General features: G+C 44.0%; 1 protein-coding gene across 1 annotated transcript; it reads right to left on the bottom strand.

The window, feature by feature from the left end:
• Nucleotides 1-1,111: 1,111 nt before the first annotated feature.
• Nucleotides 1,112-22,662, bottom strand: LMNB1 (lamin B1). The gene is made up of 11 exons (XM_054287089.1): nt 22,278-22,662; nt 13,688-13,844; nt 12,836-12,961; nt 11,715-11,885; nt 10,231-10,356; nt 7,526-7,746; nt 5,926-6,151; nt 3,865-3,969; nt 3,330-3,449; nt 2,517-2,630; nt 1,112-1,285 (listed from the first exon to the last, which is right to left on the bottom strand). The coding sequence occupies exons 1-11, from the start codon at nt 22,625-22,627 to the stop codon at nt 1,244-1,246; spliced, it is 1,758 nt and encodes a 585-aa protein (XP_054143064.1). The 5' UTR covers nt 22,628-22,662; the 3' UTR covers nt 1,112-1,243.
• Nucleotides 22,663-23,823: the final 1,161 nt, after the last annotated feature.

The raw sequence follows: 23,823 nt of genomic DNA on the forward strand, positions 1-23,823 counted from the left end.
TGCTGGCACATGGTTGAAATTCCACCAGAAAAGGGCTCATCCAAGGTGAAAGACATGCTAAAAAAACCCTTAATTTTGCCATGAAAAAAACCAGTCCAGTCAATTAAAAAAAATTCCAATAAACTTCCATAATTCTGGCTTTGCATTTAAAACAATACATTCAGGCTAAGTCAAAGATAACTATTTTACAGCACTTTTAAATTTCTCTTTATATTACTGTGTTCGCTCACATTGCTTAGGCCTGGTACTTGCAGGAGGCAGTAAAAGCCAGTCCAGGAAGAACAGAACCATCAGCCAAGATGAGCACAAATGCAACAGAGTGTGAATAAAGCTCTAAAGAACTGATTTTCCAAATGTGAAGCAGTATCAGTCATTATTCAGAAGAAATCTTTGCACCTCAAATGCCACTGTTCCATTTAATGGATGTTTCTTCAGCTTCAAAGCCCATCAAATTTTAAGGATTCAACGCTCATTCAACTTTGAGCTCAGCTCTAGGAAGAAACAAATTCCAAAAACTTTACTCTGTAGCACAGACATACTTTATTTAAATGTTTTTCAGACATTGGAATAATGTGAAAAGGACAGAAAAACTTTCAACATTGGCAAAATTAAAACTGTTTTCCATACAAATGTAGACTAGACCTCTAGAGACTTTGTTTTGTTACTAAAAGTTGTAAACAAATAAGGCAATCCATATTAAAACAGCTTTCTAATTTGTTAGAAAAAACCACATAAAAATTTAAGGGGGTAACACTATCTTAACAACACAACTACAAGGTGTAACATGAATCCTCTTCCAGAATTAAAAACTCTAAACCAACAGCACCTAAATTACAAAGAGGTCGTAGCAACTAGTCTAGAGTGGTATAATCTAAAAAAAATCGATCCCCAAAACACACTGGAATATTCCTACTCCAGCAAGGTTTCAATGAAGAGAGACTGGTGTATAAATCTGAGAGAGAGAGACAGGAGCATCTGCTGAATGCTCCTCATCAGGAGCTCACAGCTCACATCCTGCCAGGAAGTCGAGATGCTTGTGACAAACCTTCCTTTTTCCTTTGTTGTTTTTTTTGTCTTTTTTTTTGTTTGTTTGTTTTTTTTTTCAGTGGCAGAGGAAGTTTAAGGCCATCAGACTCGCAGCTTTAAAAATTCACAGACAGGAAAATAACGTTGTGCTTCTCAGAAGGCTCTGTTCTGCAGGCAGGGATTACCACGGCTGGAGGAGCCTGGAGTGGCTGGAATTTCACATGACCACACAGCTTCCTTTGGATGCCCTTTGCTCTGCCTGTTGAGAACAGGGAGAACCATTTAAAACCAACAACAACAAAAAAATCACCCAGAAAAACCCCCCAAAAAACCAACAAACCACCCAGCAGCAAAATGCTCAAACTGCTTTTCTACTCAAAAGAATCTACTGTGCTTTTTAATATATAGTATTAAACAAGTATGTATTAATTTTATATTAATTATATATTAATTATAACATATATTGACTATATATTGACTATATATTGACTATATCATTATATATTCATATATATTCATTATATATTCATTATCTCTCAAACATACATTAATTATATATTTTTATACAGTCAATTATATTTTTAAACATTTAATTATATTTAAATTATATATTTAAATTAGATAATATTATATTTAATATATAATTAAATTCATATATACATATACGTATACATTTGTATATACATACATATACACACACATATATATACACATATACATATATATACACATACATGAAATTATTGCCCTGGCAGGGTACAAATAAGAGACAGCAAAGCTGTACAACCTGTTTTATCCTGGAATTAAAACAATGTTACATGTCCTTTCCTATGGAGGAGTAATAAGATGACAGGCATCAGAAAAATACAAATAATTTCTATATTTGAATCAGGGAGCATAAAGAAGAACCTTGTGAGGTTCTATATAATAAATCTAACATTGCTGATTTCCAACACAGTTCTTGTTTTTTTTGTTTTTTTTTTGATCTTCAGAACTTCATTTTTTTTTTCAGCATGCCAGGCACATTTTCTCTCAAAGAGTTTTCAAATCTCAAATTATCTCAATCAAAGAAAATATGTGAGTATCTCTCTTTATCAGAAAAAATATTTGAATATAAGACACTAACATGGCCTTCTCTATGAGAGATAAAGAGAGATTTAAATTCTGAAAACTTTTAGTAAATTTAGCTGCTTAAGCCAAGCTCTGTTATAAATTGGCATGGGGGGTAATCTTAAGAGGAACAGAGTTTAAGGGGAGGAAAAAAAAAATCCCCATATCTTAAACTTTTAAAAAAAATGTACTTTTCTGCAAGAGGATATGTTAGGCAATATTTTCAAAAAGACAGCTCCATGCTTTCCTTAATTACTGATTTTAAAAAATAAAATAAATTAACATCTGCACTCAATTTTTAGTTTTTTGTTTTAAGAATTCATGACTTAAATCTCAATTTTTTCAACATAAATAACCTTGTTAGCCCTAAAAGAAAATACCTGCTGACGGTAAATGTCTTCCTCATCCAGAGCTTCAGCTACTTCTTCCTCAACTTCTTCATCTTCCCCTTTACGTGCTGTTGTTTTGAACACAGTGCTTCTCTGAGCAACCTCCTGCAAGACAGTTTTAAGACTCGAACTCGTCAAAAAAACAACAATTACAAAATCTCCTGTTTCTCACCTGCTCGGGACTTCTGAGAAATGAAAGCTCCAGCTGCTGGGAGAACTCCTTGTACTCATTTTGTTTGTACACTTCTCAAGCATTGATCATAAGCAGCTTAGTTTTAAATATCTTAAAGATTAAAAGGACTGTTTCTGACACCACAGTCATCAGGTCCTTCCAAAATATTATTTTTTCATATATATTTAAATATTTTCTTTCACTTGCAGCATGTCACAGCAACTATCCCATCCCAAGTTTTAGTAACCCCTCATTGTTTCATGTGGATTTCACTGTGTGATTCCCCATTCCTCATAAGCACACAGGTTCAAGAAAAACTGATTTAGAAGACTGATCAAGAATTTACCAAAACTCTCTTTTCAAGGTGTGTTCTAAGGCACTGCCCAGCTCCTGCCATGAGGAAGGTGCCTGAATATGTAATTTTTTCACTATTTAGACTCAATACAGAGTAAAAAAAAAAAAATCACAGGCTTCAGTAAAGGCATTTCTAAACTGCAGCTAGTTCTCCAAAAGGAGAAAACTTTACCAAAAAACCCCTGCAGTGCATTCCTGTATGGAGCCCTCATCTGAATCCTTGTAGGTGATGCCACCTAGAGAGAGAAAAAATCTCACACAGATCTGGGGTGCTTTACCTCTCCCTGAGAATTCTTCAGCACAACTTTCACATCTTCCCCGGTGCCCCAGGAATTCTGGTTCTTCCAGATGAGGTCAGTGGGAGGGCTCGCAGTTACTCCAGCATTTGCAGCCCAGATCTGACAACACAAGTCACACAGGAACATATTTTGCCATATTTTACCACATTTCCAAATTCAGTTAATGTTATTTCATTTAAGTGACGCTGTGAATCCCTTCCAGTAAGGAAAACCAAGCAAATCTAAAGTTTTGTACAATAAAGCACATGTGTTTTTAATGCAGGGACTTCAGAATATGTAATGTGACGTAAAATTTTCACCTGCACAGGGCGAAAATTTGTGCTTCACTCAGAAAATTCTGAAAAGCATCTCTATATTAATTATCCCAGCAATTAACACAACAAATGCCCAACACTAACACAGGTGATAACTTCCTGAAAACACACAGAGAAAGGACAAAACTAAAAACCCTTTTGTCTTTTTCACCCACAGAAATTGGCCTGAAGTCCATTCCAAGTGAAACCTGACCACTTACTGTAACAGTCTGGCCTGCCTTTAGTACGTATCTTGAGGTATATCTGTAACTTGCAGAAGTGTCTCCTATTTTTCGGATCATCTCCCAACCTCCCATAGGTTGATCCTAAAAAAAGGGAGAGGAAGAAGAAAAAAATTTAGTGTTTCCACTAGCATTAATTTTTCTGCTATGCAATGTAGTGTGTTTTATCTTTAAGGCTGTGACACACATAAAACTTTCAGTGAAAGGGTTTATTATCACTTGATCTTCAGCATGGAATTAGAATAATTTTAGGTTAATTTATTTTACCTCTTATTTGAAGTTAAAGCTTAATACATTCTGCTTTTGAGTTCTGATGTTAACTTAACTAATGTTTATGATTTGCATCAGTTTTGTTATCACTTGGGCCAGAGAAATACATATTAGTAACAGGTATTAAATATTAAAATCCCCTTACAAATATTTATTGTTTTTTTGAAGCACAGAATGGCAAGCAGGCTTCCTAGAAAACAAAATATTGCTGTTAGTATTCTTGAAATATTTTTACATATGCACACTTGCCACCACATGCTCCCTATGTTATTTTTTTTTCCTATCAACTACTTTAAAAGTATTAACAAATCACATACAGGTCATCTTTACAGAATGACTCCTTCAAAACAAGAGTAGGTATTTTTTTAAATTCAAAACAAGCATTTTTTCAACTCTCCCACAAACACAGGTTCTGATCATTCAACAGTTCCCACTGTCAGTCAAAATTATCTAAAATAAACAATCTTATATAATTCAATGGATGTTGACATTCAGTTTGTCATTGCACCAACACATACCATCCCTTAAGAGTGTTTTTTAAAATTTTAAAATCTATTTATTTATATAAACTGTCGAAACACTTATGAATATTCCCCAAGTACAGTTTATTACACTGCACTACAGGGAGTTGCTCAAATATCTAGACGCCCTAGAAAAGTGCTAAAAACATGAACCACCCATGGTTACTGGGAACAAAACTGATGCTTCTCCTTCCTTATGAAACAAGGGATGTGCAGGGTAATTAAATAAAAGGTGGGGGGAAAAACCTATGTGTTAAGCATATGTGTGGGGGGAAACTCAAAAAAATCCCTCAAAAAAGCAAAAAAGAGGCAGATTCTGACTCACCAGAAACAGTTTTTGACCTGGCTGAATTGAGTCATCTACAGAATGAAGTGTCTAGACCAAGAGAAATGTCAAGGTTTCTTGAATTCACTAAATGAAACCATTGCTCCCCAGGTGTGGTAATTACAGGTAATTAAAACCCACATGATCGCTGTCTGGAGGAGCCTGTCCATATCCTCACTGATTAGAGGGGACTGGGACACTTGGAACCAGGCCAGCTCATCACAACAGGCTGCCTTTTAGTGATGATAAAGGAGGGAAATGTGCTGTATGTAACAGCAAAATGTATGTAACAGCAAAATAAGGAAGTGGTTATTATTTATCAAAGAGTTCTTCATTTGTGTAGATGTGTGTACCCTCCCAACACAAATTCTAACCTATTCACAGAACCATATAATCTCAGTGGTCACTCTAGCAGTGGCTTTGGCATGAGAGTTGAGGGCTCATAAAATTGTGTGTGCAGCCAAGGAAGAAGAAAAACCATAATTTAGGGAAGCTCTATGCAGATACAAGGGACATTGGCAGTTAATTTCATCTAGACCTCTATTCTGCATATGTATTTATTTGTTTTGAGCCTTTTTAAGGCAGAAAAAGTGCTGAAAAGGCATCTAAAGCAGCCTGGTGTCTGCTTGCAGTATTTCTGATCAGGAAGAACGTCACTGGTACAGTTTTACAGGTGCATTACTTGCAAGGCAGAACGCAGAAGCGCGAGGTAATGATTTGGTGGACGGGCCACCTTGCAGTAAAACAAAAGCACCAAAAATCCTTGGGGGAAAGTCACCACCAATCCAGATCAGTGTGTGAAAGCTTTCTTTGGGACACACCAGCTCCTTAATGCCACAAGCTCTGGGGTCAAAGTGAAGCCTTGGGAGCTGCAAGGGCACCGAGGACTCCCTCTACTCGGGACACGCGCGGTCACTTCCAAACCTGCTCAGAGGTGTTCTTCAAGCGAATGAACTTCCCGTCCACGTCTATCTCCTCGATGGACACGTTCCCCGTGGCGGAGGCAGAGTGGGAAATGGTCACGCTGCTGCTGGCTTCGGACTCCTCCACGTCAATCCTCCTCCTCTTGCCGCCGGCCGTGCGCACGCTGCGGCTGGACGAGGCGTGCGAGACGGTGACCCGCGAGGAGGGGCTGGGGGACAGCTTCAGCCTGGCGTGGGCAAGGGAGAGAACACACACACACAGAGAGCACATCAGAGAACAGGGGGCTCAGGGAGGGACCTCCCTGCCCTCCACAACCCGCTGGCAGGAGGGCGATGAGAGCTGGAGGCCGGGGCGCGCTTGCGGGGAATGCGGGACAGAGCGAGAGGGAAGAGCTGAAGTGGGACAGGGATAGTGCGCACTGGGTGTCAGGAGGAATTTCTTCACTGAAAAGGCAGTCAGGCTTTGCCCAGGGACGTGGTGGAATCATCATCCAAACATCCAAGTGTTGGAAACGTGTATGCGGCACTTGGGGACACCGGGGCACTTGGGTTTAGTGCTGGCCACGGCAGTGCTGGGTCTGCAGCTGGATTCATATCTTTCCCAGCCTTAAAGATTCCATTATTTAGTTTCACTTTTTCCACCTTTTTTAAACTAAACTTCCTTTCATCTCCTCTTCTTCCCATAGATTTATACAGCAGCCTAGTAAACAAAGCATGTTACGTGAATAAGCGAAAGCTGAAGTACTGAAGAGGTGAATAAAATGTTGTCAAACAGCTGATTAATGCTCCTGGAGCAGATAATACTAATGGATTACTATATTAAGAGCATAAAAGCATTTCTGTGCATTTGTTGAAGACTACAAAGAAACAAAAACCCTAGGGAGACTTAAGCCACTGTGTGAAATTAATGCAAAAACACAGTGGCATAAAAGCTTTGGCTGTTCCATCCCCACAGTTGAGAGGAATCAGCAGAGTGTAGCTCAGAACACAGTGAAGAACAAAACTGCTTTAAATGACAGTTGTGACAGTGGTGAAAATTCTCAGTACTGGAAGAACTCTGACGCCAGATGTGGAAAAGGCAGCTGGCTGATGAGCTGGGCCATCACAATGGCTATGACTTTATTAAAATTATTCTATACTTGGGGGAATGTGGGTAACAAATAATTAACCCTGCAACTAATTTTGCAGAAGAACATTAAGCACAACACCAAGCAGGCATACAAATGACAATTCATTACTTCTTCTCCGCTGGACCTTAGGAAAGGGGAAAAGGAAAGGGGAAAAGGAAAGGGGAAAAGGAAAGGGGAAAAGATTTTAAAAATATTAAAAAGATAGATAAAAAAGATTTTAAAAAGAGAAAAAATATAAAAAAAAATAAAAAAGAAAAGGGTAAAGTAAAGGGTGTTTGCTGCCTTGAGAGCTGGTCTGATAATCAGTGTTCTTGGTCTCTTGATGACTTAGAACTCTGTCAGACAGGAGGAGGCAAAAACAGTGCCATGGAAAGCAGTCAAGCACCACTAAAAACTGCTTTTTAACAGAGAAGGAGACAAGAAAAGCACAGAGATAACAGAGACACCACCTCCTTGCCATGTCTTCCCTACCTCTCCTCTTCACCCTCCAGCAATTTCCGGTATGCATTGATCTCCATGTCAAGTGCCAGTTTAACATCCAGGAGCTGCTCGTAGTCATTCAGCTGCTCCTGCATCTGATTTCTTATCTCTGCAATTTCCTTCTCCTTCTCTGCCAGTGTTTTGCGGCAGTTCTCCTGCTCCTGGGCCAAGCTGCTCTCCAGCTCCTGTGCTCTGTCCTGCCATGCTCTGGACTAGAGGAAAAGCATTGAAAACATCAGTTGTGGTGCAGAGAAAGCCCAGCCAAGCCTCCCCGTGCTGCTCCCCTGTTGTTCAGGCAACACCAAGTTCAAAATACAGAAGTTACACCCTCCCATGAGTTCAAACTCACCCATGTGTTCAACTCCCTCCTTTCCAACTCACCTACTACAAACGTAAACACATAAAATTCCAGTGAAACTTGCAACATCTTTGGGGAAACAATGACTTTGCTCTGTTTTTCTGAGGTCTGAAAATATGCTACAGCACTTGAATTTACTACTCAGGAAAGAAAAATTGAGCTTAAGAGTTTAACACATTCCAGACAGGACACAGGAACACAGTCCTGAGCTGCACGAGGGGAGGTTTAGTCTGGATGTTAGGACAGATTTCTTCACCAAAAGGGTGGTTAGATATTGGAGTGGGCTGCCCAGGGAGGCAGGTGGAGGAATCACCACCCCTGGAGGTGTTTCAGTGCTCTGTGTTTTCCAGGTGTCTGCTCTGTGCTTTGGCTTGGTGCTGCTAATCCTGAATTCTGGGAGGCAGCTCCCCTCAAGGAACAGGGGTTGCTGTCAGTGCAAACCTGCCTGCCCATCCCCAAAGCCTCCAAGGCCTGCTCAGAGTGTGGTGATAAGCACTCCTTGAAGAAATCTGATTTGTCTCCTGCTTCAAAAATTCCATCAGGTCAGCAGATCTCTTAAAAGTGCACACCCAGAATGGAATGCTTATCAAAGAAAGCCCAAAATGATGGCAGCTTTAGGGTTTCCATAAGCGTGCTTTCTTCTGTTTCACAGCCCCTTGAGATTCATTTTTTTTCTTTAAATTAAGGAGCAGACAGATGAGCCGATGCCCCATAATCACAGAGTTTGTTATGCATGCATCCAAATTTAGGAAGTCACCACATATTCCAGAGACAGAGAAGAGGAGAGGGAGTCTCCATGTCTGACACAAGGGACCAGTATAACTGGTTGTGAATGCTAAGAGCCAGATAAGGAATTTAATAAATGGAGTTTTGTGTCACATGGAAGATCACAGCGGAGTCTACTACAGAGCTCAGTGCTGGCAACTCAAACCAGACCAGCACCAGGGATAAGAGATTTCCAAGAAAGTAATGCTTAACTTAATGCTACTAAAGTGGAAAACAAAAGTGTCCTGGCTGACTTCACTAATGCTACCGTAAAAAAACGACCTCAAAACCACAGCAAAATGGTTTATTTGGTGGAAAAATCATGGCCAAAATGACAGAAGTTGATTTTCTCTGAAGTTGAATGCCCTGAAATGAGCAACAAACACTTCTGCCAGTTCAGGAGCAAGTCCTCTGAACAAAGCTGTCACTCCTGGAGTCACAGAACAGAGGTAATTAACTTAACAAACCTCTTGACTGAACCACCAAAAGATGATGGTAATCTAAAGGCAGAAATAAGATCTAAGTGGCCAAAATTTTCCATCCAACTCTGTGGCACATTCATTTTACCACCTGATCTTTTCCAGAGACTAACCTGACTAGATAAAAGGAAAACTAGGAAGACTCTTACAAGTATCTGCCAATTTATTTGGAAAATTAGGAAATAATATCCCCCACATTTATATTTCTCACTGGAAATACACAGAATTTTGATGCCCTATTAGAGTCTACTGTACAGGAGGAGTAAAATTCAAAGTGTATCACAGAAAGGATAGAACACTACCAGTATTTTATATTAATAAAAATGTTCACATGTTTTTCTTGCGTTTTCAAGTAAGTTACAAAAGCTTACTGCAGAACCTACTCCTAACTCTTCTGATTTTCACTGTGGATTTCCCACTGCAGTGCACACAATGTTACAAGCAGGCCAGTACTGAACATATCACTTGTCATACACCATGTCATACTTCTCTGGGTGTGATCTATGCCCTCTGTAATCTAGGAATAACCAATTTCTGTTTGAGGCCCTGCCCTACAGATGCTTGAGTACAGTTTTTTGATGTTGTTTGCTCAGTCTCACATTCCTAATCTGGGCAAGATCTTGTCAACAGTTTTGGATTTTTTAGATGTCTGGATGCAAACTGGATCTAGAATGAAAAGAGCCTCCAAATTCCATTTCTGGCTCTGAATGTTGCTTTGTAGAATTCTACACTAGGCTGGTCCAGTCAGTACTAAACTGCTCAGAGCGTCAAGAACATTTAATACACATTTGCCTAAAATTGCCTCATCTCTCCACAAAAGCCACTTCACAGTACCCCATTTCAAACACTGGCTCCATAGCAGACTACTACACACAGAAAAATAAAATAAAAGCTTGTCAAGAGGAGATACAAATGAATTTGAAACAGCACAGAGCAGGAGGAGAGAAGACAAAACTCGGGTTGCGACACTGAACAAGCTTGGGGAAAAAACACACCTTTAACACAAAACCCAACAAATGTAATGGGAAGAAAAGCCCTTTGACACCAAACCCAGCAGGTGTGAACAGCGGGAGCGAGGGGGCAGAGCTGGGTACCTCTTTCTGGAGGCTGGCGATGTGGGAGGACAGGCTGTCGATGCGCATGTGGCTCTCGTTCAGCTGCTCCCGGATGGTGTTGGCCGCAGAGCTGCTCATCTCCGAGGACAGCCTGGCGCTCTCCAGCTGCAGGGCACCAAAGCCAGCACGTCAGTTTCGCAGTAACTTTCACCAGAAGGAGGAATGAATCACCAGAAACCCACGGGCCACGCTAAGCCGCCCGAGTTCCTCTCTGCAGCCCCAACGCGCTGAAACCTTTCTTTCTTTGGGGCTAAAACGTGGGTACCGCGTTCGTTTGCCCTGCCTGGAATTCCAATTCTCTGAGTATTTACTTTAGGATTAAAACTTTCCCTTGTAGACATTACTGAAACTGAGCTACTGAGCCCCGTTTTCATGCTGGCTAAAGTTTATTCAATGCACTTAAATGTTTATTTAACGCGCTTTAGCTCCCCCTTAGTGAAATGAGTTTACATTCTCTAAACTGAAATGAGTTTACATTCTCTAAAAAGAGGCAAACTTGTTACCTTTCAGGCAATAAAAGCAAATTGGCACCAGTACTAGTGTCCTAAACCACTATTGTTTCATTCTATCACTTCAAACTTCAACAGTTTTACTTTTACAGAGTAACTAAATCGTTCCTGCTGAACACTACCACACACATTTGAGCTGCACCACAAATTTATTGAACTCGATGATGATGGTGCAAAGCAATCCAATTTATTTTTTTTAACTAAGTTTCCAAAAATACAGAGAATTATACCTGATGATAAAGACCAAGGAAGCAATGAGAGGTTGCATTTTTGGCTAGACTGTATTTTAAATAATCTTTTCCAAGCCAGATTGAAGGCCTGGAGATAAGCAGGCTGAAAAGACCAAAACTGATGCTAATAAATTCAGTTTATATGAACTTTTCTGATGTAAAATCTCACCCTGCTTTTAAACAATACTAACTGCAACAAGCACAGCCACAGAAACCAGGTTCAGTTGAGACATCAGGGTGCTTCCTGACATAAATGCTGAGTAACAGCAGAGGAAGGAAATGATGAAGTCTAACTGATTTCAGATTTCTGTCTAGATGAGTGAAAAACAGAAGTTACTGGGCATTGTAAAACTTCCCCATGTTTTGTACAGGCTCAGAAAACTCTATTTTCTATCTTCTCAGCAGCCCCATTATGAATTTTTATAAATATATATTTATCATTGCTCAGTATCATGCTTAACAATTCAAAAAATTTTCCCTGAATTCGTGGTAATCCCAGCCTTAATCACTTTTCCCCCCACACCACCTTCACACAGTGCTTCCCTTCCCTTCTGTTGCTGTACCTGATGAGCATTAAACCTGCTCCCAAAGCAAGATGTGAAAGTGCGAACCCACACCCAAACGCGTGCTAATTCCAAGCCCCTCCAAGCCGCCACAAATTGCGCTGTTAAGCCAAACAAAACCGAAGCAGCGCCAAACAGCTGTGTGAGAACACTGCTCTCACCTTGGAATGGTAAGTCTCCTCCAGCTCCTCCTTGTAGAGCTTCACTTGTGCGTCGTGCTGCTCTCGGATCTCGTGGAGGGCCTGGGCCAGCTTGTGCTCGTACTCGATCTGGCGCCCAGAATCCACCTCCACCAGGCGCGTCTCATGCTTCCTTCTCGTCTCGTTGATCTCCTGTGGGAGCCACAGAAACATGCCAACACCCGGGAAATACGGGACCAAAGTTTCCTGCTGAGCGGGGAGTAATGCAGGTTCCAGGGTCGGATTATTCTGGCGCGAAGCTTTTGGTAGAAATGGTCTCCCCAGCCTTATCTTGCAAAAGCTAGTCGTTAAAATAAGAGCTAGGATACCATCAGTATTTTTTTCTCTGGGAGTTCCCTGAACTTGCAACAAACACACCTCAGAATCATCAGATTTTGGAAATAGATCCCTCCTTTCTTGAGGTACCTTGTGTGCTTCAACAAAATCAAACTGCTGTGAAATAACAGTCAACTCACTTTCCCCATTTACTTGTGTGCTTGCCTGTGCTTTCTCTGGAAAGAAAGGGATTCCAACAATATGAAACAAAGCTGAAAACACTTCTAGCAAGGAAAAGCACACATGGAACAAAAGACATTTGTTACTGCCCTACGGTTCCTCCTGGAAAGACTCAAATGCCGCAGGTGAAAGGGAGGGTGGCAAGAGAAAGTTCTAAGAGACAACTATTCCTCCACCTTTGTTTCCATTATTCAAGAGCATCCTATTAGAAAGGTTTGAAATTAAAAACATTGCAGGCCCAGAGCACCTGTTTGAGTCTCCCTCCACTTTATTTCTTATAATGGGATTATGTGGGAAATTAACCTACTTTCTCATTAACAGAAAAAGACGTGCATTGCATACCATGATCAGAATTTAAGATGAAACAACATGATACATGAGGTCATTTTACCACAAGAATTCAGAATTAAAATCATTTTTCCTAGAAAAAGGAAGTTAGAAACCTTCATGCCAGAACAGAGGTAAACCCTACTCTGAGTAGAAATTCAGACAAATTGCAGAGGTACCTCCCAACAACCTAAGTTATTTTCCTATTCTAGGATTTCCCACACCAGTTGCCGCCTTCTCTTTAAAAATGTTAAATTTACCTCCTCATACATATTTTTACGGAATTCCAGGTCCTCAAGGAGGCTCTGACAACGGTTCTCAAGGTCCACTTTCTGCAAAGTTTCGTTTATAAGCTGGCTCGTGGCAGCAGCTATAGAAGCTTCAAGCTTTAAGAAATAAAAAAAAAAAAATTAAAAAAAAATCAACACAAATTATGCAGTAGAACTCACACAGGGGCCAAAGCCTCACAGAACTACAGCTACTACATATTAAGGTTTAACTTCACAATCAGATCCCAATATTTATCCCAGTAATATTACATATCACACATGGACACTTTTGCAGTTGCTTATACAAGCGAGTTCTATATATTTCACATTAGTAACTGGCATTAAAATTGCTCCCTAATAATTTTCCTTACAAATCAATTTTTAATACATAGAAAACACCATTTATTCCTTCTCTCCACAACTTGTCTTCTTGAGGTGGCGATGTTCAACATTACAAATCTAAAGGCTAACAAAACTAGGAGAAGAGGTTTTCCTCCTCATTGTTCCAGCAGAACATGCAGAACCAGAGGCAGAAACAAAAGGGGGGCAGAGAGAAATTGTTATTTGTCACTTATTATCTGTTCTTGTCAAGCCAATCTGCCCCCAAAACAATTCTGAAAAGTGTCAAGTGTACTTTGAGTCTTGATCTCCTTTCTTCGCCCTAAGTAACATCCCTCATAATTTCAGCATCTTCGATTTTAAGAGCTGTCTCAGCTCTGGACAGGTTTTCATCCTTTTTTTTTGGTTACAAAGTTATATTTCATCAGATTGGCAGCTCATAATACAGAAAACCACCTCACTCGCTAAGAGAACCTGATGGTTAAGATATTAATTTCTTCTCACCTCTCTAATTTGCTCTTTCAAATCTTCAATTTCTCCCTCCAGACTCTTCTTATCACCAAGAGCTGTGGCCAGTGCAGCTTCTTTAGAATTCAGGGCTGCCTCAAACTCACGAAGTTTGACCTGGGCTCCACTGAGGTCAGATTCCTTTTTTGCATAGCTGGAACAAACCAGAGAAAGTGATTGTAAGAAAACCTAAAAATGCCTAGAAATGGTAGCAAGAAAACCTAGAAATGTCCCCAAAATAGACTGCTGGCTAATAAAGCAATCTGAATCTTGAACTTGAGAAACACCTGTCAAAAACATTTTGTTTTAGCTAAATTTACTGGGCTTTGGCAGCAACCTTCAAAAATGGCAAAGCTCCACAGACCCAAATCCTGTCTATACAATATCCGCCATCACAGAAATTACACTGGGTGCAGAGGTGATTTCTTGATGAAGGCAAGCACAGAAGATTTTCAAATTACCTTAAAATTAGCTTTTGTGTCTAGACAAACATGTTCTAGGTGTTTATCTCCTAAACCAGCATATTCAAACAGAGAAATCAAACAGGGGGGAAAAGTAATGTCACATAAACACAAGTTTATTATCCACAAATAACACTGTAACAGGCTACTCTCAAAAACAGGAGAAAGGAAACCCAAAATCATGAATCAAAGTGTCTCTTGTCCTTAGATAGCACAAGCAGCCATTAAATGTGTAACAAGTTCTTCAGCCTTGGAGTTCATTATTTTTCTGCCTGGGATATCCACCCTTGTCTATCAAGGGCAGTAGCATGCACAAGTCCTAGATGGTTTTAATTGAACTGTGAACTTTTTAAAGGGATGGACAGATTTAGGCTCAGTAATAATGAGAGCTGACATGTCCTTCTTCAGTTTTTATGCTTTTCTTTCCAGATGTTAAAAAAAACCCCAAAACAACACAAAAGAACCAACCCAGAATAAACAGCATAACATGCAGAAAATTGAATAAATCGAAATCAAAATAAAATTAGATAGATTCAGAATACATCCACAACTCTTTTTAGTCGCTGTAAGGTTTATAAGACACAACAGCAATGCATCTCGACAGAATGAGACCGAAGGCAAAAATCAACACAATTTTAAAAGCAGACACCCTCAGCTTTAAAAAATCCCTTTTCCCCCCCAAGATTACCTGCACTTGTCACGCTCACAGGCGAGGTGCATGCACACGGAGGGATGCAGGGATGGAGTGCCTGCCTGCCGGTTTCAGCACACAGCCACACCACATGGCAGCCCTTATGCAACAGACTTAGCGCTCCTTAATCCCGATCCCTGGGATTAGCACCTGCTGCCCCCCCGGCATCCAAGGGCCAGGCTGGGAGCCCCTGAGACACACAAAAACACTCTCCTGCACTCAGCTGCTTCCTCCAGCCCAGCACTCCCCACCGCCTTAGCGGGATCTCACTCCTCAGACCCACGGCCGGACCCGGGGCTTGGACAAAAATACAGGATTTGGGGTTTGGGCATTCCTGCTTCCAGCTCTCTGCATTATTCCCCGTCCTTCCTCTTGCACCCAGCCCTGCCGGAACTTCAGCACGCAAGGAAAGCGCGCAGCAGAAGAGGAAAAAGAAGGAAGGGAAGGTGTGTTGCACATCTGTACAAAAACATCTGTAAAAAAACCCAATCCCTCCATCCCCTATTAGGAAGTATGAGGGTCCACAGCAGACATTTCTTGCTTGATCACACTTCTGGAAAAAAAAGCTTTAATCAAAATGTGAAGAAACTGCTTCTCCTAAGCTGAAACCAAGGCTACCAAGTCAGATCCTGAAATGAGAAAGTTGCAGAACTATAAACAGTGTGCTGCTCCCCAAATTATCCTGGACTCTGAAACAGAGAGTCCCCAAAATGTGCCACTACCCAAGGTGGTGGATACCTTAAACTGCTTGGATCCTAAATTATTTTAATACAAATACCTTTTTAATGCATTTACAGACTGAGAGCCAGCTGAGAAGAGCGTTCTTGCCATGCATCAGCAAAGAAAAAAGGGTATTATAATAAAATAGACTAGCAACAACAACAACATGATTAAAACCCAGGGTAGTACCTGTACCACAAAAAGTATTACCAGTTAGATCAGCCCTTTCTGGCTTGTTTGCAACAAGACTGTCTGTGCAGCCACACTATAATTTAATGCAACAAAAGCCACAGCAGGGGGGTGGTGGGTGGGTGGAGAATTAAAATTAAGCACTATTAGTTGTTAGTGACATGAGCTGTCTAACTGTGAGACAGCTCATCTGAACACGTTCTCAGAGAGAAAACAGAAACTGGAGCTCCACACTTCAAACGCTGGAAGCCAGATGAAATCTCAGCAACTCAACAGTGTCGTCCCAGCCCTGAAGGGAATTCAGGAAAGGAGGAGAAGATCAGAAAAGCCTCTGTGATGTAGAAAAACAAACACCAATGTATACAGCACATACTTCACCCTTACATCCATTAATTTTGACCAGGAAAAACTTCAGCCTCCTGACAATAGACGCCTTCTTCCTCCCCAGAGAGCCAAAGCTACATCTGAATACAGCAAATGAAAAAACCTCAAACACCTTCCTGTTGCAGTGTTCAGAGATCACCTAGAACTGTGCTCCTTTTCAAGTAGTTTGACTCATGAAAGGAAAATAAAAGCAAACAAGTAATTGCTGACTCGCATCTTTTTCAAAGAAGCAGTTTGGTTTTCTCTCTTTTGACTTCAAAGTGCGTGCATCTTCTTATCCATGGAATTGTTTACAACAACCTACAATTTCCCATCATCTCCTTAAACTTCTTGCTAAGTTAATAGAAAAGCCACACAAAAAAGCCTCAACTAAACAAAAACCCCCAAAGAAATAATTTTCTAGCTGAGCTGACCATCTGGAGCCAGACAAGCCACACACCCTAGTGCGAGGTAAGCAGTCAGCAGCCAGACCTTGGGAGGTGTAATTCAAAATTTCGTTTGGAACTGACCGAGCGCAGGATGCCACCAGCCTACCGCAGATCCCTCTCACCTCCCACACCCCACCCACTCTTCTCCGCAGCTACTTAAGAGCCTGATCACCAAGCTAAGCATTGCCAACATTAACCAAACCCTCCTCAGAAAGCATGGGCTTTCAGCCAAGTCGTGACATAGATACACACGTGTCGCCACTCCTGATAATGCAACCTATATTTAGACCCCTATAAAATTACATTTACTGCACAGTGGGTTGGTTTTCTACTCCACTTGTAGAGAAATATGAAAATAATAATTAAAAAAACCCAACTACAGAAATGAATTTTCTATGTTTTATTTAGCTAGCAGTCAGTTTCCCACATTTTCCCCCCATGGCAGACAAAATGCTAGGGCTGTATTTTGCAAGGAAGTGACTTAAATAACGTAAGAAGCACCTAAGAGCATTCAAATATTTGATTAGAGACCGACATAAAAGTAACTGGACAAGTATGGCTTTCCTGTAAATAAATATATGCAATGTTGTTTCAACCTCGTCTCATGTTACCCATTTTATTTAAATGTTTGCAACCAACAACAACACATCATCTCTAGTCACACCCTGCTTGAAGTCACAAATCCAACCTGAAGCTCACGGTCATCTGTGTGAGCCCCATAACCCCATTTTAAGCAGAAACTACACACACAAACACATATCAAGCCACTGCCCACTACCCTGTCTTCATTACATTTCCACGTATTTGAGCCCAAATAATTATGTCCCACACTGCACAGAAGACGTGCTGACTTCAGAATACAAATTCTTACATTTCAGTGGCTTGAATGATTTCACAACAAGCCAACCACCCCACTCCTTCCCCCTCTGGGTGCTCTGTGGTACACATCCAAACGGCGACAGATCTCAGATTAAAACCTCTGAAATTCCAATCTTTGCCTCACTTTTCAAGATCACCTACAATAACAAAAATACGCCTGAAAACAACTCAAGCCAGCTTCCTTTCCAGCTCCTCGCAGCACATATGCACCCTGGCAAAGCCTGGGACAGGTGTCACATCTCTGCCTGCACCAACACCACATGGCTCTGTGTGGCTGCTCGGGGTACCAGCTGCACCCTCGATCAGCAATTCAAGCCACAGGCTGATGGGAAGCTGTTCCTGATATTCATTTTACTGTCCAATCTCAGTGCAGAAATGTACTTTAGAGTGAAGATGGGAAGGAAGGCCAGATGGAGATGCAAAGCCAGCCAGCCACATAAACTATCTCTTTGATACTTAAAACTAAAGTTTAGTTTCTTGCCACATTTACTATTAATGCACTTAACACAACACCTGAAGATAATAAAGGAAGATTAAGTCCTTCGCCAACACCTTCAATAAAACACACAATTTCCTTCAAAGTTACTCTAATCACATTGTCTCTCCTCTTCCAGGAGGCAGATGTCCCTCAACACTGGCAAACTGCCACAGTGAAACCCCAGCCTGCCAAAGACAAATGCAAACAATGGGTTTCCTAAATTAACTGGAGTTAACACCAGCTCACACCTCCTAAAGAACACAATTTCCTCACACCACCAACCAGAACTGGGCAAGTCCAGCCAGGGATTTCTGACCATTAAGTCTCCATCAGAAACACTCTTCGAAATAAATTTTCTTTATCTTGGAAACCACTTCCACCAGTGGGAAACTATGCTGAAACCTGACCCATCAGCAGAGGCACACAAACACAGCAGCCAGCCAGCCCCGGCTCTCTGAACGGCCCCTGTTCAGCAGGACTTGGTGACACAGCTGTGCCAAAATTCACAATGCGCGCCCTTGTTAAGTTAATTGCTCCCAGTGACACACGAGACCTTTCTGGCCCAGCAGTTCTCCCTGGTGTGCACTTGTGGCAAACGATGAACCCATGACACGTCTCCCCTCAAAAGCAGAAGCTTTGTCCAGTCTTGTAGGATGCGACGGAGCAGCTGGGACCTGCTGCTTAAGTGATGGCATTATGACATGCCCAAGGACGACATCCCTCACTGATTTGTACGCCTTGTCCGTTTTTTAATCCTTTTCCCAAGAAATATGGAACTCGCAGCAATCTGAACTCCCAGCCGAGGCAACGCTGCTCTGTTGTAGGAAGCGCACTCTTACCTAAAAATAACAGGAGTTGTTACCCCAAAATAATTTGTTGCTAATTGTATCATCACGAATTTTGAGCGTTCATGGTCCTGCTACCTACAGGAAGCATTTCTTCGCCTCTATTGCTCACGAGCAAGCCCAGCAGCTGGAAATCAATATGCACAGGCATTTTATTCTGTGGAGCTACTGCTGGTGTCTGCCACAGCCCTTGACTGGCAAAAGCGTAGCAGTCACAATTAATTACACAATTTTATTACAAAAAATTATTACAAGTTTATTTAAAGTACAGAAGTAGAGGCATGTCTCTACAACGGCCAACACTGATAGCAAAGCATACAGTTAAGTCTTGTCTAATCACTAATGAGAAAATAAACTGGAAATACTGTGAAATTTGTGCTGTCTCTCAATTTCTCAAACCATGGAAGAGAGATCTCCCTCTCCTCCACCTCCCAAGCATTCTATACACCCAAACCCAAATGGCATGGGGTTTTTTTTCCCCTAAGTCTTGAGACACAGAGATTTATTTTCCTTTATCTCCATTCTGCCCATCACTTAAGCCTCCTACCTACACAACCATGAGTATCACTTTCCCATCCCCTCTCCAGAACAAAAATAGGGAAGCTCATTTTTTAAATCTCACTTTTCCCCCACTTAGTTCTTTAGAGATTTGAAGTATCAAGGGAAACCCTCATATTTTTGCTAGAGCAGAACCTATGGCTGCATGGCAAGCACTCTAGGACAGCATGCAGCAAGACTGCTGTATATATAGGAGTGTAAACAAACAGTAAAAAAATGCAATTTTCTTGAGGGATTTGAAGTATGAACAGAGCAAGCTTTTTGGTGCATCACACTGTACAGACGGCACTGAAGTCAGCAAATCCAACAAATAGGTGACCGGAGCTTTAATTTTTGTGAAGAAAGAATAGGAAAAGTCCTACAGCACTTTCAGAGTAACTAGAAGCTTGAGTTTGAGGCACTAAGTGTGACTGAGAGATGCCTGGAATAAAATGGATCAAGCAATTAAGGATGCTGTGCTAACCAGAGGAAACAGAGTGGCACAAGAACACACCTGCAAAAATATTCAAGTAACACAAGAAGGCCAGCTAGACCATGAAAGGTATTGCCCAGCTTCAGATAATCAAGTGGCAAATCATCTTTGCTGCCTCCACAGACCCAGAACACCATTTCTCCACCACCAGCTCTGTAAGGAAACAAAGCCATCACTAATCTCAATGTTATGGCTACCAGAATATATATATATATATATAAACCACACAAACCAAACATGCCAGGAAACTTTTTTTTTCCCTTTTTCTTCCCCTGCAACTGGCTCTGTTAGATCCAAACTACAACAAACTCACATTTTAACTAAAGCCAGTGCATACAGCACACTGCAGTTCTGCTTCCAGAGAGGGCAAGGAAAATCCTGCTGAGAGCACACATCCTCATGTTACCTTGCAAACCTTCACAGTGCTCCTATGCACACTTGTGCAAAGTGCTTTCAAGAGCATTTTTTGTCAGGTTACAATGTGATTTAACAGCTTTAAGAAGCCATGAAGGAGCGTGCTCCAGTTCAAGTGAAAAACCCCTCTGCTCCTTTTTAAGGCTTTGCAAATAGAATTACAGATAAGCTTAGATATCCCCAAGATATCCATCTTAGCACTCAAAGACGACTAAGAAACTGCACGCCCATCCTGAGGTCTGGCAGCACCAAACCACACCAAAGAGCCACAAACAAGTGGAGCCCAGGAGCCCCAAACAGCACCGAGTGTTCGTTTCACTAAACCCTCCAGGAGTTCTTGGCAATCAACACCCGCCCCCAATAAAACAGGTTTTTTGCCAAGTATCACAGGCAAATGCAAGACAGAATATGCAGATGCCCGTGTCCACGTTATTAGAGCCTTGGTTCCAGCCACAAAAAGGGAATCCACCACAGCCTGCGTTTGGATCCCAGTCCCACGCACGGCGTCTATGTGAGAAGCTGACACAAGAGTGTGTCCTCCTCAATAAAATCATCAAGAGATGGAAATTCCTGGCTTGACCCCGGAGTCAAGCAATGCTGGTGCCTGTCAGCAGCTACACCTGGCTTTCCCCTATCACTGTCAATGACTACTTTGATTTAAGACTTTCATGAGGCGCCAAGAGAGAGCCTCCAGATTAACCAGTCTCACTAATTAGAAGCTCACGGTTTTGGTTTTTTTAAATAACCGAGTCCAAGAGATATCAGAGCTGTCTGCAGACGCGGGAGAACATCAATGCGCTGGTTACACACGAAGTATCTTCCTCATCACGAAACATCAGGGCTGAGAGGGCATTTAAGACACAGTAGCAGAGGAAGAATAACAACTCTGGAGGTTTTTACCCCCCATCCCAATATTGCCACACCTTGTGATTCCAAGGGTAAAGCGCGAACGCCTAAAACTGTGCAGCAGCCACAAAAACCAAGTGGAAGGTAAACACAAACAAGGAACCAAATAAACAAATTAATCGTTTTAAGAAGCAAAATCTAGTGTCTCAAAATCAGTTCGCGGCAAAAACAGGGATCTTGGCAATGTGCCCTAAAGCCGTCAATCTGGGGGATGTGCGGACACAAATTCTACCTTTGGAACATCTGAACATCCAGGAGGGCGTTCACACAGAAATTACAGCCCCCTTTGGTTTCAAGCATGATCCATGTATTACCTAGTCAGTATTTTCACATTATGAAGTTGATCTCTTTGAGAAAGGCTCAATTTTTCATCCCGAAGCAGCCTGAGCCTTCAGGACAGCCCCTCAGTCCGTGCAGGGGGAGGCGAACACTCATGGAATCACATTCTAAGGGACTGGGATGGACTCTAAAGCCCGTCCAGTCTCCAGTTCCCAGACTAAAGCAGACCATCCTGAGCTCCATCAAGCCTGGCCTGGAACAATTCCAGGGATGGGACCATCCACAGCCTCCCTGGGCCACCTGTGCCAGGACATCACCTCTCTCACAGCCAAGAATTTCTGCCCGATATCCCATCTAAACCTGCCCCTCTTCAGTTTAAAGCCGCTCCCATCTTATCCGAACACCCCGCGCCCTTGTCAAAAATCTCTCCGCAGCCTCCCTTAGTTACAGGAAGGTGCTCTAAGGTCTCCTTTACTCCGGGCAGCAATCAGAGCACTTCACCTCATTTCTTACGCTCCGGCCTCCCTGTACAACCTGTTCCAGCGCACAGTAAGCAACTCCTGCCTGATATCCAACCTATCTAACCAAACTCCCCCTTTTTTCCGTGCGCACCGGAGCACCCCGCGGATGCTGCGGGGGCCGGGGCACTCGCACCCGGCAGGGGCGGCGCTCGGGGCCAGCTCTTCGCGCCGGGGCGGAGCGGCGGCAGCGCTGCCCGTCGCTCCTCATTCATTCCCCCATTCATTGCCGGCCGCGGAGCCCCGGCCGAGCGCCGGCGGGACGGGCGGGGTGCGCTCCGCCGGTGCCTCCTGCGCCGCTCCGCCCGCATCCCCATCTCCATCCCGCCGCGCCACCGATGCTTCCCGGCCTTTTTATCACCCACCTGCCCAGGAGCTGCTCGTGCTCGGCGCGCAGCTTGCCCAGCTCGATCTGCAGCTTGGCGCGCTCCCGCGCCGTGTCGTCCAGCGCCCGCCGCGCGTCCGCCAGCTCCGCCTCGTAGATCGCCTTGAGCCCGCTGACCTCGCGGCCCCGCACCTCCTCCCGCTGGGTCACCTGCAGCTGCAGCGCGCTGTTCTCCGTCTCCAGGCTCCGCACCTTGTCGATGTACACGGCCAGCCGGTCGTTCAGCTGCCGCAGCTCCTCCTTCTCCTGCAGGCGGGAGATGCGCGTCGGACTCTGCGGCATCGCGGCGACGGCTGGGCCGCGGGTCCGCGGCGGCAAGGGGTCGGCCATGGAGCGCGGGCTTGGAGGGAGGACACCGGCAGGGCGGGAAACGGGCGGGGAGCGACGGACAGGCGGCCGCGGGGACGGACGGACCGACCGCCGTCGCCTCCTCCTCCGCCGGCTCCGCACCGATCCAATATGGCCGCGCGCCCGCCCCGCCGGACCGCGCTCGCGGCGCTCCCGCCCACGTGACCGCAAGCCAGCCAATCGCGAGCCGCCTTCTGCCGCGGGCTAAATTCAAAACCCGCCAACGGCCGCCGGGCGCGCCAGTGAGGCCACGCCCCGCCGGGCCACGCCCACGCCCCGCGCGCGTTCCCGCCCCTCATTCCGCCTCCCGTTCCCGCCCATGGCTCCGGACAAAGGGACCGGGAGGGAGCCCGCATCCCCTCCCGCCGCCCCGCCCGGGGGTCGCCGCACGGGCCGCCCGCAGAGCCCCGCGGCTGGCCGAGCGCTCCCGGGAGAGGCAGTGGTTCGGCGGCGTGCCTGTAAATTACAGAATGGCGGGATAAATCAGGCGGGGGTGATGGAGCGCAGCGCACGGCCGAACACTACCCTGTCAACAAGAGCATAGTAGTGGCAGCCGTGCAGGCTTTCCGTTAGCACCTCCGGGGACAGTAACTCAGTGCGTCCCTGGGCAGCCTATTCCAATGTCTGGCCACCCGTTCGAGGAAGAAATTCCTCCTGATGTCGAACCTAACTGCCCCCAGCCCAGCTTCAGGCCATTTCCTCTTGCCCTCGTTCCCTGGAGCACAGCCCGACCCCCCCGGCTGTGCCCTCCTGGCAGGAGCTGTGCAGAGCCACAAGGGCCCCCCGAGCCTCCTTTGCTCCAGGCTGAGCCCCTTCCCGGCTCCCTCAGCCTCTCCTGGGGCTCCATTCCCTTCCCAGCTCCGTTCCCTGCCCCGGCCACGCCGCAGCCCCTCCATTGCCCGTGTGAGGGCCCGGAGGTGCCGCAGCCCTCGAGGTGCGGCCTCAGCAGGGCCGGCCGAGGGACGGGCCCTGCCCCGCTCCTGCTGCCGCCGCACGGCCGGCACAGCCCCGGGGCCATCGGCCTCTGGGCCCCGGGCACCCCTGGGCTGTGTCCGGCTGCAGCTATAAACCCCTCATAAATAAGGAATTTTGCTGTGCCACGTTTCCTACCCAGAATTTACGTCTCTCTCACCCACAGGCTGTTCGCTGTGCTTTAAAAAACAACGTCGGCTCCTGCT

The sequence above is a fragment of the Melozone crissalis genome, unplaced genomic scaffold (genome assembly GCF_028551555.1).
Source record: "Melozone crissalis strain CALT ecotype California unplaced genomic scaffold, PUWL_Pcris_2 ptg000005l_1, whole genome shotgun sequence".
Taxonomy (NCBI): Eukaryota; Metazoa; Chordata; class Aves; order Passeriformes; family Passerellidae; genus Melozone; species Melozone crissalis.